Here is a 15921-nt window from a genome sequence, read left to right on the forward strand (position 1 = left end):
GCTCCACTGCACTGAACACGCGACACCGGGGCCCGACATCGATAGGGCTCGGAGAGGCAGAGGGGCGAGGCGACGGCGCCCGAGACAGGACGGATCTGCCTTTGGCGGCCAAGACGGGTGCGCGGGGACACCCTGCCGCCGCCTACCGTCGCGCGGGCAAGGTCGACGACGGCAAGGGAGGAGGGTAGAGGGGAGTGGGGACGGGCAACGCCTAGGTTTCACTCCCCGAGTCGCCCGAGAGCGGAAGATGCGCGGCGCGGGGGGGGGGGGGGGGGTGGACGAGAAAGGGAAATGAGGCTTGCGTGTGTTGCATTAGTTAGAGCCTGAACTTGCTATCGCGGAAACAACCGGTTTGAGACTAGTGGTCTCAATTTTTCCCTTTTCCTGTTTTTTAATCTTTTTTTTAGAGATTAAAATGCTCTTCAAAATATTTATCTTCCAAACTCTAACTCAAAATATAACATGTTATATATAAAAAATCCTGAAAAAATGTGTATTGATTTTAAATATACATATATACATACATTTTCCCCTTTTCCTGTTTTTTACCTTTCTTTTTTCTGACTTACTAAAATGATCTTCAAAATATATATCTTTCAAACTCTAACTCAAAATGTAACATTTCATATATGAAAAAATCCTGAAAAACTGTGCATAGTTTTTAAATGTGCATACTTGCCTCCCGGAAGAGGAGAGGGGAGGGAAGGGGGGGATGACTTACCACGTGAGAGAAGTCCAGCCGGAGGAGTTCAAGAGTACCCCCTCAAGGGCTCTAAACCGCGTGGGTTGAGGGAGTTTTCATGGATCGGGGGATCGCTGGTCCGGGTAAATCCGTCAAATGGGTTCACAGGGATAATCCCTTGAAAACCCTCTCAATCCCTTTGTGCCAAACGAGGCCTGCTGTTGTTTGGGCAATGGGTAGTTTTTACTGGGAGATTTATTATATAGTTAAAATACCCATATTCGTACAGCAAAGGTACAGTTGATGCTGTGCTGAATGGTAGTCGCTCATTTAGCACATTAGCGTCTATTTTTGCGAACTTCTAGATGTTGTTCATCAATTTCATGAAGGTAACACTTGAGCACTGCCTTATAGAGGTGATTGTAGAAGCCTGCGCTCTAGCTCAAACCGAATTGATTGGTGACTTTGGAAATCCTACAACAGTTTCTTCAAATAAATATAAAAATGACGTTACTTTGAAAGTTTATGGTTATATCTGTCTTCTGTCATTTAATTTTGAGCTAGAGAATGCAACTTACTTTTTATTCTTTTTTCAAACAAAATTTCTTTGGGAAATATCCCCAGAACAAACTGGCGCTAAGTAGGTTTAGGCAGGATAATAACAAGATAGTTGGAATTTCTTTATCTACACAACGTATTGTTATTTATTCTCTCTAATAATTATAGAGTAAATCATAGTGTAACCGTGTGTTTTTCATGTGCCTGAATGTGAGGAACCTGTATTTTTTTTCAGCTGCATAATTAAACTGAATTTAGTATAGGTAGTTGGGAACTAAAGTTAGATATGCAGCAATACATGTTGTAAAGCTGTCCAGTTTATCCAACAAATATGATTTTGGCCCTGCTTCCTGGCCTGGCCTCCTCCATTCTGGAAGTATCTAACATTTTCTTCACTTAGCTGTAAACAAATGCAAGTTAACCTTTCAAATGAGGATGCCCATGCTTTGAGTTCTTATATTCTTTTGCATCTACCATGTTAGCAGCTGAGAAAAGCTCCAGTTCTTTCTTTTTTTCACTATCCGGATTCCGGAACATGTATACTGTGTAAACATGCAGTTCATATTTTTGCACAGTACACGGCCTCAACTTCCCATGCGGTACGGGCTATCCGGCGCTATGTGCATGGCCATCACACCAACCTTGCCTGTCTTCTGCTTTTGCCACAAATTTGACTTCCCAATAACCAATTTGATCCCAAGGTAGAAATATTTTCAGCGATCACGCAAAGAAAACCTCCGCTGAACATGGAGCCATCCCTCTTTCCGTTGACACTCTGTGCTCCTAATTACTTCTGAGTTCCGTAGACAGCACCATTTTATTTCTCCATGACCAACAGTTAACAGAGCTTCCCAACTCCTCCTCCATGGCGTCAACCGTGCCGTTCTCCGCTGGCCTCGTTGCCCTTGGGTGTCCGCCACCACAGCGCCACAGCTGCGGGTTCCAGCGATGTCAGCGACCGGGCACTCTCATTTCATCAAATCATCTCTGGGTGGTAGACTCTGTATCGGTCTCCTTCTTAATTAGGTGATCTTTCTGACGGAAGGAATTGTCTTACTGTAGCTATAAGACATGGTCAGGTTAAAGCCATGGCTGGAGTGAGCATGGATGACTTGGCACAGCCTCAAGCCCCGATTGCAGTGGTTACCGGAGCATCGAGGGGGATTGGGCGAGCCATAGCTGTGGCTCTTGGCAAAGCAGGGTGCAAGGTAAATACTTATAAGTATCAGCAATCAAATGAAAGAAAAAGTGAAGTACTATTCTTTCAAAGAAACCAGGAAATATTGTATAATTGTAAGGCTAGTTGAGCTGTGGTTTCAATGGAGCTGAACATCATCTTTTGTTTGTCTAAGGTGGTTGTGAACTATGCCAAGTCAGGCATGGAAGCTGAAGAAGTGTGCAGAGAGGTGAGTAAAATTGCTCCTTCATAAATACTTTTCATAGATGTGCATTTTACCTCATAAAATGATTTTCATGCCATGCGTGTCTTCCTTGTGCCACACAAACACATATCTTGATCCATTCAGATCGAGGAGTCCGGTGGCACTGCCATCACCTTTTCAGCCGATGTCTCCATTGAAGCCGAGGTTGAAACCATGATGAGAGCGGTGAGTTGACATCAGTTAATTACTCTGGACAAAACAATAACAAACAATTCCTCGAGTGAGTGCATACTTTATACATGATGTTGGATGTTGGCTCAGACAATTGATACTTGGGGAACACTTGACGTCCTGGTGAACAATGCAGGTTCTCCCTTGTTTTCATCTCTCTGTCTGTCTTCCCCTGCACAACTGACTATGTAAACTGGCATTTGTATCGGCTTGACCGTGGGTTTTGATGACATGGGGGCCGTTTCTTGGTGGGCAGGGATCACCCGAGATGCGCTGCTAATGCGGATGAAGCGGGAGCAATGGCAGGAAGTGGTGGACGTAAACCTTACCGGCGTGTACCTCTGCGCCCAGGTGAGATGTGCTGTTCACTTAGCCTCCATAATCGGCATCAGATATGCTTTGTGCTTGCCTATTATCTAAAAAAATTGTTTCAGGCTGCGGCGGCGGTGATGATGAAGAGGAAGAAGGTACGGAGTATCAGTTGACTATGTGTCGTTTCTATTCTTATTAGAAGCATCTTTGTTATATGATCAGAGACAGTGATTTTTTGGTGCAGTTTTTTCACTGGTTAATTGCCTACAGGGAAGGATCATCAACATCGCCTCAGTTGCCGGGATGATCGGCAACATTGGCCAGGCCAACTACTGCGCCGCCAAGGCCGGGGTGATTGGATTGACCAAGGCCATGGCCCGGGAATACGGTGGCAGAAACATAAATGCAAGTAGCAGCCATGCCAACCTAGATTAAGCACATCTTGATTAAAGTACTGCCCCTTATTTGAACATTAAGCTTGTCTGACATTTTGCCTGGTTAGTTTTGCAGGTGAATGCGGTTTCCCCGGGCTGGGTTGCGTCTGACATGACCGCAAAACTAGGCGACGACATCGAGCGAAAGGCGCTCGAGACAATACCATTAGGCAAGTAGTAGTGGTAGTAATCATCCTATTAGAAGCATGCGCCCATAAGGCCATAACTCTTGCAATGGCACACCGCTTGGCATGAGCGGGTTCGCTATCTAAAAAAAAAAAAACTTGCAATGGCACGAAAGATGAAATATAGATTTTTCGTTTTGATTTTACTGCCTTTTCTTGCTGATGGAAACTTCAGGACGATTCGGCAAGCCAGAGGAGATCGCTGGACTGGTGGAGTTCTTGGCTGTCCATCCGGCCGCAAGCTACATGACTGGGCAGGCAAGTAGAAATGGTTTTCAGATATGCCCTTCATATGGACCCGACGTATTAACATAGTAATGTGTTAGTGTACTTGAAGACTTGATTTGTTTAGTTCTGCAAGTGCAGGTGCTCCCAGTTGATGGTGGCTTGTCCATTTGAGTGTAACTGAAACCGAACGGAAGCGAGGTTGTGGAAACATAAATTTCCCATGAGAAACAAGGTTGTGTCACACAAAATTAAGCACAAGAGGGCTCCATGCATTTGCGTCAGGCTTGTAGTCTGGATGGAAATTCAGTAGTATGTATTGGCCATAGCATATACTCGATTATTTGGTTCAACCGGAAGTGCCCGAAAATAACCAAAGTTAACAAATGAATATCCAAGATATATCGTGCAAGTCCGTCAAATGTAATGTTTCGTCTGACCTTTGTCTTTGACATTTTTATTTTGCATCAAAGAGTATATGAATTAGCATGTTATAGGCATTTCCTACTGTCCGTAGAGCGCCTGTACTGAATAAGTGAACTTGAGAATCGAGGAGTCAGAACTTGTGCCAGATTAGCATACATCCATCTTAATGGCCGGAAGGGATCATAAGAGTGATTCAAAACTGCGTTCAAAATTCAGAGCTGAAAACTACCAACAGGCAACATCTATCTCCGAACATGACGCTGAAAACACCTTAAAAGTCACAGCTAATAGGGATCAAACCCCCCTCCGTGCTCCCCTCTCGCCGAACTCCCGGCCAGGTTTAGAACTCGAGGAGATTTTGCAAAATTTTGAGCACCCATTTGGTTAAACTAAAACTGAATCTGTCAGACATATGAGGTAACACTACAGTGCCAGGAAACAAGAAAATATTACATTCAGTCACATATAAATAAACTTATTACTAGTGAATTAGCCTATACTCTTGCAGACTGGCGGCCACTGTAGGATCACTAGCACATAATATTATTTGCAACACTTCAGGTATTCTGCATAAAAGTATAACAGGACAGCATTTTATGGACTCCAAACTCGATATGTATAGCGTCAGAACCCACGAACTAAATGCCATTGGTATCGAAGGAGGGAAGATGTACTGCAGAAAGCATATTAAAGTCACCGAATAATACTTGGAGAAGGATATGACAACCCAGTCCACCAAGTAGTCTAGTTCATATATAAAGGCTGTATGCATCACTCGATGCAGAGGCCGGGGAGATGCCTCCTTTTCTAAAAAAAAGTAGTCTAGTTCATGGCGATCGATCTGATCTACCAAGTAGTCTAGTTCAGAGAATAATACTTGGAGAAGAATATGATAACCCAATCCATGAATGCCGGAAGTAAGAGGAACTGAAATTACACGCAGTGGACAGAGTTAACTGTCCCCCGCCAAAAAAAAAAAAAACTTAACTGAAGCTTACAGCAGTTAAACTTCAGTTAACTGTGTGTTTTCAAAACAAAAAAACTTCAGTCAACTATAGCCGTTGTCGGACACTGAACAGAGGAGCGCATCCTAGCCATCCGCCTCCGTGGTAATTGTCGATTTCTTCAGAGAAGGTGTCAATTTCTTCAGGTGTGTTCAGAGGCAGGAACTTCAGAGAACTAGTGTACCGAAACAAGAAAAATTTGAGCACTCATTCGGTTTAACTGAAAATAAACCAGTCAAACACACGAGGTAAAACCGAAGTATCAGGAAACCAAAGCCTATTCTTGACGCCAAATCACTGACGAGAAAGGAAACAACGACAAGCATATGCAGCATTGAATCTGGTATATGTAGTATTAGCATATTACTAGAACTTACAACGATCATCACTTGCAAGCTTAAAACGAAGCTCTGAGTAATCATTTGGTTAAACTGAAAGTTAAACAGTCAAAACCAAAGATAAACAAATTAACACTGACATCCCAAGTATGAAGTACTCTCTTATCGTTTACTAATGTTTGAGCACTTGAATAGGAAACAAAACAGAACAAAGTATAAGGGGTGAAGGCTCAGCAGTTTTCGATAACGGGTAAATGGCTCAGCATTTAAGAGGACATTCTCACTCAGCGTAACGGATGGACTAGCCGCCGAGCCCTGGCGGTCGCGATGGCTGCGGAGCCACGCTGCCGGATGGACTATCCGTCGACCACCAAAAACTACATACATGTATAACTGTACCTATTGTCGGAAAATGAACAGTGGATCCCTTGGTCTTCGAAAGCCGTTCAACTTTCACAACTGGAGTGCATCCCTGCCGTCCGCGTGACAGCATTCCGGTTCGCACCTTGATACTCAGTGGCTGTCGAATTCTTCAGAGAAGGTGTCGATTTCTTCACGTATGTTCAGAGTAGGAAATTCAGAGAACTAGTCTGATTTCACTTTTATTAGCACTATTTCACTTTTAACTGATTACTAAGGAATCAGATTTTGCTTTAAAGGACTGCAAGATACAAAAGGATACAACCACAAGCATATGCACCACTAAATGATCTGGTTTTGGACTTTTGGCCGTAGCATATCAGTATTAGAAAATTGGAATGATCATCACTTGTAAAATGCAAGAGCTTGAACTGAATAATCAGTAGCTCACTCATTTGGTTAAACACTTGAGGCAAAACTGAAGGGTCAGAAAAGAAGCAAAGATTAACGGATCAAACTGCACACTCAATGATATCCACAGCAAGTATATAGTTTCATCTACTAATGTCAGATCACTGACAAGGAAACAAGTATATAGTTTCATATATCTACTCAAGCATGCATTGCCACATTTGGCCACATCACAGGACTCATTATGTTCTTTCAAAACGAGAGCAAAGCAGAAAAGGCTCAGCAGTTAAGCTGTCTGCTCCCAGGAGAGTTGAGAAAAGCTAGCAGAGCCCCGCTGCCGGCGGCGGCGGTGGCGGCGGCGGCGGTGGCGGGCCGCCGCGTTGGCGCTCCTTGGTGCGAATGGCCGCCATCTCCAGCATCACATTCAGCTTCCCCCGTATACGGGCATGCTGGTTCCACGCAGCCCGGTCGTAGAGAACCCCCTTGATATAGACTCCCCCTGTAGAATACTGCTGCTCCGGCTCCACAGAAGAAGACTGGCCGCCGTCACCCTGAGGCGCATTGGCGTTGCGTTGCTGCCGGCGTGCAAAAAATGTGCGTCGGCTGGCGGCAACCCGGCTCCGAATAGTTACTAAGAACCGAACAAAAATAAAACAGGAAATCGAACTCCGGCGTCAGTGAAGAACCAAGATCCGCACCGAGCAGAGAGAAAGAATTTTGCGCTTTTCTTGGGTTGGGAAGGAACGCACCTGGAACAGAATTGCCTCCGCGCCCGTGACCGAGAGCTGGAAGAAACGGAGGTCGGGTCGCATTCGCATAGGCTGCCGGCGCGCGGAAGAAGGCTCCACCGGTGTAGGCTACAAAAGAATCACACAACAGAATAGAAACCAAGAAATCAATGTCGGACGTCAACGAACCAAGAATCGCACGAACCAGAGAGAAAGAATCCCACCTGGAAGTGGAACCGGTGGGATTGTTGGCGTCGGCGGCGCTCCCCAATGCGGCGGACGGAATCCCCCGAGCCCCAACCCCGACACGACCCCGCGACCCAGAGCTGGAAGAAACGGAGGTCGGGTCGCATTCGCATAGGCTGCCGGCGCGCGGAAGAAGGCTCCACCGGCTACAAAATAATCACACAACAGGATAGAAGCCAAGAAATCAATGTCGGACGTCAATGAACCAAGAATCGCACGAACCAGAGAGAAAGAATCCCACCTGGAAGTGGAACCGGGTGGATTGTTGGCGTCGGCGGCGCTCTCCAATGCGGCGGACGGAATCCCCCGAGCCCCAACCCCGACACGACCCCGCGACCCAGAGCTGCAAGAAACCAAGGTATCTGACAGATGTTACAATCCAAGAAGCGGGCATCAACTGAAGAATCGAAAGAAAACAAGAAATCGAACTCCGACGTCAACGAACAAGAAACCGCAAGAACTCCGGCGAGACAACGAACTTGGAAGGGAACCCACCTCCACCTGGGATTCCCGGCGGCGGAGCGATTCCCCGGTGCCCCGACCCTGAGCCGCCCCCTCCCCCGCGAGCTGCTGCAAGAAAAAAAATCCAAGAAGCGTGTATCAATTCAACGCAAGAACCAAGGACGCGCTCGCTCGCTCGTATGCTTTGATTTCTTGGGCACCCACCCACCTCCACTGAACTGCAAAGGGGCGCCCGGGCGGACTGGAAGCGGCTGCAAAACTCCAGCTGCAGTGGCGTCACCGGATGTACTAGTCTCCGTCCGCGCTGCACGCTGACGCGGCTGCCCTGCCCCGGGGATGCCAGCCTCGTCGGCCTTCCGCTTGTTCGTCATGTCGCCTCGATCGGTCCAACAGCTTCGCAAGAACCACGGGCGCAGCAAGAAAGAAGGAGAGGGAGGGCGCCGAAGGAAGGAAGGAAGCTTCGAGAATGAGAAAGGAGGAAGGGGAGGCTATATAGACAGACGGCAGAGCGTCTCCGGCTGCCTGCAACTGATTTCGGTTTTGGCAATCAACAGGCAAAGAAGAGATTCAGGTCGGTTGATTTGGGAGGGAACCAAACGGAAGAAGACGGCAAGAGCCTCACAAATGGGCCTAATGACCTTCTGATAGCCCAGCCTTAGTCGGGCCAGGCCCATCTCTCCCACTAATAGCCCAAACCAAACAATTCCATTTTCTGCAAAGTCCAGATTTCCAAATTGCCAATAAAAGGGTTACCCTGTTATCAGTGATCAGTAAAGCAAAGCAAGTTCACTAAAAAAAACTAGAAAAGGATTATCATTGACAATTATTTGGACCTAGGATTTTCAATCCCGCTGATTTAACTAGGATTCACTAACAGAATAACTGCCACTGCCGACGGCTTTTTCTATGCCGACGACCTCCGTCGGCATAGATTGAGATATGTCGACGGCCCGAGAAAGGCCGTATACGTAGTAAAACCGTCGACCTACCTCCATCTATGCCGACGGGGACCGTCGGCATAAAAAGGCCGTCAAATTATGATGACACAGGCTCAAACGACAGGTTGACGTCGTTCAAATTATGTCGACAACCCTCACAACGGTCATGGCATAGCTATTACACTTTTTTTATTCAGCAGATGCCATGTGGCAAATCTATGCTGACGGTCATGTCGTAGGCATATATATTATATGTTCTTTAGTTTCCATTTTATATTTTTTAATTATATTTGATTAATTTAAATCGAATATATATAAACTTAAACATACATAAATTATATATGAATTCCGGGCAGAATTTTTCATAGATTATGAATATCCAGTTTGTTTTTTTACTTTTGAGTATGTTAAAATGTAACCTCATGTAGTTTTGGATCTGTAACCGTCAACATAGGAACGGACATGGCAACTGTTGGGCCATCCTGATACAGAGCTACGCCAGCGGTTACATCGTCGGAATCTATGTCGACGGTCTAACCGTCGTAGTAGCTATGTATCGTGATGGCCCATCAGCTGCCATGTGGCGGCATGTGCTTGGCGCAGGTTTGACAGCGGCGCCGTCAACGACCATCACGTGTAGAATTTTACCGACGGTGTATGTATGTTGATGGCTGTACGGACATCATCGGCTTAGCTACCTATGCCGATGACTTTTCTATGCCAACGACCACCCTCCAATACGTCGACGTACAAGTTGTCGACGGCCACCATCGACATAGGCCTATCCCGACGGTTTTTGGGCCTATGTCGACGGTCCTGGGCCATCGGCATAGTAGGTTATTCTGATAGTGATTGCACAGACTCCTTGTTTCATAAGACGGGAGAAGATTGAGGGATTTGCGTACCTTAGGGATGATCGCCTCACGATCGAATGCGTCGTCACTATCTTCAAGAAGCCACATGTTACCGAAACCAAATCCTTCCCCATAATCGACATGCCACCGGCTGACATGACTGAGCATGTTGCCAAGCTGCTCGAAGAAAAGAAGGGGTTTGATGCCAGTTTCATTGTTGGAGGAGAGACCATTGAAGCCCATAGGTTTGTTCTTGCTATGTGGTCGCCTATTTTTAAAGCAGAACTATATGGCTCAATGCGAAAGGCAAGGTCGGGGCAATGCATAACCATCAAAGACATGCAACCTATTGTTTTCAAGGCCCTACTCCATTTCATCTACACTGACTCTTTGCCTAATGGCGAGGATACGAGATGGTACGGCTTCTACTAGTGGATGCAGACAGATACGCAATAGATAGGCTCAAGCTAGTTTGCCAAAGCATCCTTTGCGACGATCTGAACAAGCACACCGTGGCAACCACATTGGCTTTAGCTGACCAACATAACTGCCACCAGCTTAAGGATGCTTGCCTTCAATTTATTGAATTATCATATTTCAAGGATCTTAAGGTGATTTGCCCATCTTTCATAAAGGACGCATTCGGGAAGAGAAGACATTTTTCATGAAGCATGAGCGGCTCTATTGGTAGATTTGCAAAATTTCTCATGCCAATTGGTCGTAGGGATAATAAGCTCAATGTTAGATGAATCCAAGAGTGGTTAGATTAATTAATTGTCAGGTCATATGAATGCGTGAAAGTCGCCCTAATCAACCTTTCCAAATCTGAAACTTTTTCTTTATCAGGTTGATGTCTTAAACTGGAGTGCTTCTTTGCTACCTGTAAGACTTGTTCTTAATCTTCTTTCAAAAGTTCCGTCTTGTGTGTAATGTTTTTGATCATTTGATACCCAGATGGTGTATGTTAGCATGCAATGAGAATAGAATAGGATTCCCCCCTCCCTTTCACTCTTTATGAAAATTCATCTCCTTTCAGATTTGGGTAAGTGTCCTCTTGCCGCCGGTCCACCATCATGGCTCCCGAGGCCCTTGGGTTTGTCCAAGACGCGACTGATACGTCTCCAACGTATCTATAATTTTTGATGGTTTCATGCTATTATCTTGTCAAACTTTGGATGTTTTGTATGCCTTTTATATCTTTTTTGGGACTAACTTATTAACTCAGTGCCAAGTGCAAGTTCTTGTTTTTTTCCGTGTTTTTGACCCTTTTCAGAGGAGGATTTTAAACGGAGTCCAAACGGAACGAAACTTCCAAAAATATTTTTCCGAAACAGAAGAAGATCGGGGAACTTGAGAACCAAGGCAGGGGGTCACCAGGGACCCCACAAGCCCCCTAGCCACGGCCAGGGGGCCCGCGCCTCCCAGGCTTGTGGGCTCCCTGGGCCACCTCTGCCTAGGTCTTTCGCCTATATATTCCCAAAAATTCCAGAAAAAATCAGGAGATCATCGCAAGTACTTTTCCGCCGCCGCAAGCTTCTGTCTCCGCAAGATCCCATCTGGGGCACGTTCTGGTGCCCTGCTGGAGGGGGGATTCGGATACGGAGGGCTTCTTCATCAACACCATGACCTCTCCGATGATGCGTGAGTAGTTCACCATAGACCTACGGGTCCATAGCTAGTAACTAGATGGCTTCTTCTCTCCCTTGGATCTTCAATACAAAGTTCTCCATGATCCTCATGGAGATCTATCCGATGTAATCTTCTTTTGCGGTGTGTTTGTCGAGATCCGATGAATTGTGGATTTATGATCAGATTATCTATGAATATTATTTGAGTTCCTTCTGATCTCTTATATGCATGATTTCATATCCTTGTAATTCTCTTCGAGTTGTGGTTTTTGTTTGGCCGGCTTGATCTATGATTCTTGCAATGGGAGAAGTGCTTGGTTTTGGGTTCATACCGTGCGATAACCTCACCCAGTGACAGAAGGGGTAGCGAGGCACGCATCGTGTTGTTGCCATCAAGGGTAAAAAGATGGGGTTTTCATCATTGGTTTGAGATTATCCCTCTACATCATGTCATCTTGCTTAAGGCGTTACTCTGTTTGTCATGAACTCAATACACTAGATGCATGCTGGATAGCGGTCGATGTGTGGAGTAATAGTAGTAGATGCAGAAAGTATCGGTCTACTTGTCTCGGACGTGATGCCTATATGTATGATCATTGCCTTAGATGTCGTCATGACTTTGCGCGGTTCTATCAGTTGCTCGACAGTAATTTGTTCACCCACCGTAATATTTGCTATTTTGGGAGAAGCCTCTAGTGAACACTATGGCCCCCGGGTCTACTCCACACCATATTTTTAGCCTTACACTTTTACTTCGTTGCACTTTCCGCCTTCAGATTCACTTTGCAATCAATCTTGAAGGGATTGACAACCCCTTCATAGCGTTGGGTGCAAGCGCATTGTGTTTGTGCAGGTACTCTGGACTTGACGAGATTCTCCTACTGGATTGATACCTTGGTTCTCAAACTTAGGGAAATACTTACTACTCCTGTGCTGCATCACCCTTTCCTCTTCAAGGGAAAAACCAACGCAAGCTCAAGAGACGACAAAAGGTTTTCTGGCACCATTGTCGGGGAAGGATTCCTGTTGCCGTAGCAGAAGAATTTCTGGCGCCGTTGCCGGGGAGGATCAAGTCAAGGACTCATCCAAGTAAGTGTCGCAAACTCATCCCTTGCATTTACTTTTTTGCCTCTCGTTTTCCTCTCCCCCACTTCTGAAAAACAAAAAAATACAAAAATATTTGCCTTTTTCGTTCGCCCTTTTCTTTCGCTTGCTTTCTGTTGCTTGTGTGCCATGTGCCTTCAATATGCTTGCATCTTCGTTTGCTGAAAATCTAGTGATATGGATCCTCACCCACTTGCTAATCTCTTTAAGAGATCCACTTATGTGGAACCAATTGCTAGTGAGTTGAGTGCACTTGACTTTCTCTATGGAGTTTTGCTTGAGATGCGTGAATCTGAAAATCGTGATGAAGAAATTTATGAAATGATTCACGAGGGCTCCTTGAATGAAAAGCATGATTGCAATGATTTCATTATAAATTCTATTAATGACAATCATGCTAATAATATGCAAAACCCTAAGCTTGGGGATGTTAGTTTTGCTATGTCCACTACTTGTTGCAATGATCGTGATTGGGGTAATGATTTTTCTTATGATCTTGAAAACTTGTTCAAGCCTCATGATGATTATGATATTTGCAATATTATTGAAAGTGGGTTTGGAGAAGTCATGACTTTAGTTGATGATAATCCCACTATTTTTGAAGAGCGTCAACTTTGCATGCATGTGGATCATGAAAAGAATATCCTTTGTGATAGCTATATTGTTGAATTTGATTATGATCCCACATGTAATTGCTATAAGAGAGGAAAATAATGTGGTAGAAACTTTCATGTTACCAAATTACCTCTCGTTATGTTGAGATTGTTATTGTCTCTTTCTTCTTCCTTGCATTTGGTAACTATTGGTTGTCTTGACAATCTGTTTTCCTATAAAATGCCTATGCATAGGAAGTATGTTAGACTTAGATGTGATTTTCACACGCTTTATGATGCTCTCGTTCTGCTTCAGTTCTTGTCTTTTATGCGAGCATCATTGAATTACCAATGCCTAGCTAAGGGCGTTAAACAATAGCGCTTGTTGGGAGGCAACCCAATGAATTTATCCTTTTCTTTCTATTTTGTTGTGTCCACACCATCATAATTCTGTTATGATAGTGTCTTTTGTGTTTCTTTTTGTGTTTGAGCCAAGTAAAACCTTTATGACTAGTCTTGGTGATGGTTGTTTGATCCTGCTGGAAAAAGACAGAAACTTTTCGCTCACGAGATTATTTTTTATTTTTATTCAGAAAGAGATTTTGAGTTGATTCTTTTTGCTGCTGGTTGATACGCCTTTTTCCCAGGCATTCGTAATTTTTCAGAATTTGTGAGGTACCAGAAGTATACGAAGTATACACATTGCTACAGACTGGTCTGTTTTTGACAGATTCTGTTTTTGTTGAGTTGGTTGCTTGTTTTGATGAAGCTATGGATAGTATCGAGGGGGGGGGGGGGGTACTAGCCATGGAAAAGTGAGAATACAGTAATCTAACACCAATATAAATAGAATTCAAGATTGCTACAGTACCTAAAGAGGTGGTAGTTTGTTTTCTTGTGCTAATGATATCACGAGTTTCTGTTTAAATTTTGTGTTGTGAAGTTTTCAAGTTTTGGGTGATGTTCTCATGGACAAAGAGGTAAGGAGTGGAAAGATCTCAAGCTAGGGGATGCCCAAGGCATCCCAAGCCAAATTCAAGGACACTGATACGTCTCCAACGTATCTATAATTTTTGATGGTTTCATGCTATTATCTTGTCAAACTTTGGATGTTTTGCATGCCTTTTAGTTCTTTTCTGGGACTAACTTATCAACTCAGTGGCAAGTGCCAGTTCCAGATTTTTCCATGTTTTTTACCCCTATTAGAGGAGATTTTGAAATAGAGTCCAAACGGAAGAAAATCCCCGAAAAGATTTTTTCTGGAACGGAAGAAGATCGGAGGACTTGGGAGCCAAGCCAGAAGAGCCCCAGGGGCCCCACAAGCCCCCACCCCACGGCCAGGGGGCGTGGCATCCAGGTTTGTGGGCCCCCTGGAGGTCCCCTGACCTAGATCTTGCGCCTATATATTCCCAAATATTCCCAAAAAAAATCAAGAGACGATCGCAATTACTTTTCCGTCGCCGCAAGCTTCTGTCTCCGCAAGATCCCATCTGGGGCATGTCCTGGTGCCCTGCCGGAGGAGGGATTCAGACACGGAGGGCTTCTTCATCAACACCATGACCTCTCCGATGACGCGTGAGTAGTTCACCATAGACATATGGGTCCATAGCTAGTAACTAGATGGCTTCTTCTCTCTCTTGGATCTTCAATACAAAGTTCTCCATGATCTTCATGGAGATCTATCCGATGTAATCTTCTTTTGCGGTGTGTTTGTCGAGATCCGATGAATTGTGGATTTATTATCAGATTATCTATGAATCTTATTTGTGTTTCTTCTGATCTCTCTTATGCATGATTTCATATCCTTGTAATTCTCTTCGAGTTATGGGTTTTGTTTGGCCAACTAGATCTATGATTCTTGCAATGGGAGAAGTGCTTGGTTTTGAGTTCATACCGCGCGGTGACCTCACCCAGTGACAGAAGGGGTAACGAGGCACGTATCGTGTTGTTTCCATCAAGGGTAAAAATATGGGGTTTTCATCATTGGTTTGAGATTATCCCTCTACATCATGTCATCTTGCTTAAAGCGTTACTCTGTTCGTCATGAACTCAATACACTAGATGCATGGTAGATAGCGGTCGATGTGTGGAGTAATAGTAGTAGATGCAGAAAGTATCGGTCTACTTGTCTCGGATGTGATGCCTATATGCTAGATCATTGCCTTAGATATCGTCATGACTTTGCGCGGTTCTATCAATTGCTCGATAGTAATTTGTTCACCAACCGTGATATTTGCTATTATGAGAGAAGCCTCTAGTTAACACTATGGCCCCCAGGGTCTACTCCACACCATATTTTCAGCCTTACACTTTTTGCTTCGTTGTACTTTCTGCCTTGAGATCTCACTTTGCAAACAATCTTGAAGGGGTTGACACCCCCTTTGAAGCGTTGGGTGCAAGCTTGTTTGTGTTTGCGCACGTACTTTGGACTTGACGAGGCCCTCCTTCTTGATCGATTCCTTGGTTCTCAAACTGAGGGAAATACTTACTGCTCCTATGCTGCATCACCCTTTCCTCTTCAAGGGAAAAACCGACGCAAACCAGAGAAGTACCAAGAAGAATTCCTATGCGTCAGGGAAGGACTTTTGTTGCCGCAGCAGAAGAATTTCTGGCGCCGTTGCCGGGGAGGAAGAACTAGTCAAGAACTCATCCAAGTAGGTGTCGCAAACTCATCTCTTGCATTTACTTTGTTTGCCAGTTGCCTCTCATTTTCCTGTCCCCCACTTCACCAATTTGCCTTTTTCGTTCGTCTTTTCGTTCGCCCTTTTTATCGCCCGCTTTTTGTTTGCTCCTGTGCTTGCTTGCTTGTTGAAGTCACCA

General features: G+C 44.8%; 1 protein-coding gene and 1 pseudogene across 2 annotated transcripts; both read left to right on the forward strand.

The window, feature by feature from the left end:
* The first annotated feature begins 2073 nt into the window (after positions 1-2073).
* LOC123399087 (3-oxoacyl-[acyl-carrier-protein] reductase 4-like) lies at positions 2074-4508 on the forward strand. Of its 2 annotated transcripts, none has more exons than XM_045093507.1 (11): positions 2074-2190; positions 2303-2448; positions 2593-2646; positions 2767-2847; positions 2944-2989; positions 3110-3204; positions 3288-3320; positions 3436-3570; positions 3676-3769; positions 3960-4042; positions 4151-4508. In XM_045093507.1, the coding sequence occupies exons 1-11, from the start codon at positions 2106-2108 to the stop codon at positions 4181-4183; spliced, it is 885 nt and encodes a 294-aa protein (XP_044949442.1). In that variant the 5' UTR covers positions 2074-2105; the 3' UTR covers positions 4184-4508. The 2 variants fall into 2 exon arrangements, with proteins under 2 accessions (XP_044949442.1, XP_044949441.1); XM_045093506.1 differs by having other exon boundaries at positions 2106-2231; positions 2320-2448; positions 4151-4183.
* Positions 4509-8353: 3845 nt separating this feature from the next.
* LOC123397281 lies at positions 8354-10444 on the forward strand (annotated as a pseudogene).
* The last annotated feature ends 5477 nt before the right edge of the window (positions 10445-15921 follow it).

Source organism: Hordeum vulgare, chromosome 5H (assembly GCF_904849725.1).
Source record: "Hordeum vulgare subsp. vulgare chromosome 5H, MorexV3_pseudomolecules_assembly, whole genome shotgun sequence".
NCBI classification, from domain to species: domain Eukaryota; kingdom Viridiplantae; phylum Streptophyta; class Magnoliopsida; order Poales; family Poaceae; genus Hordeum; species Hordeum vulgare.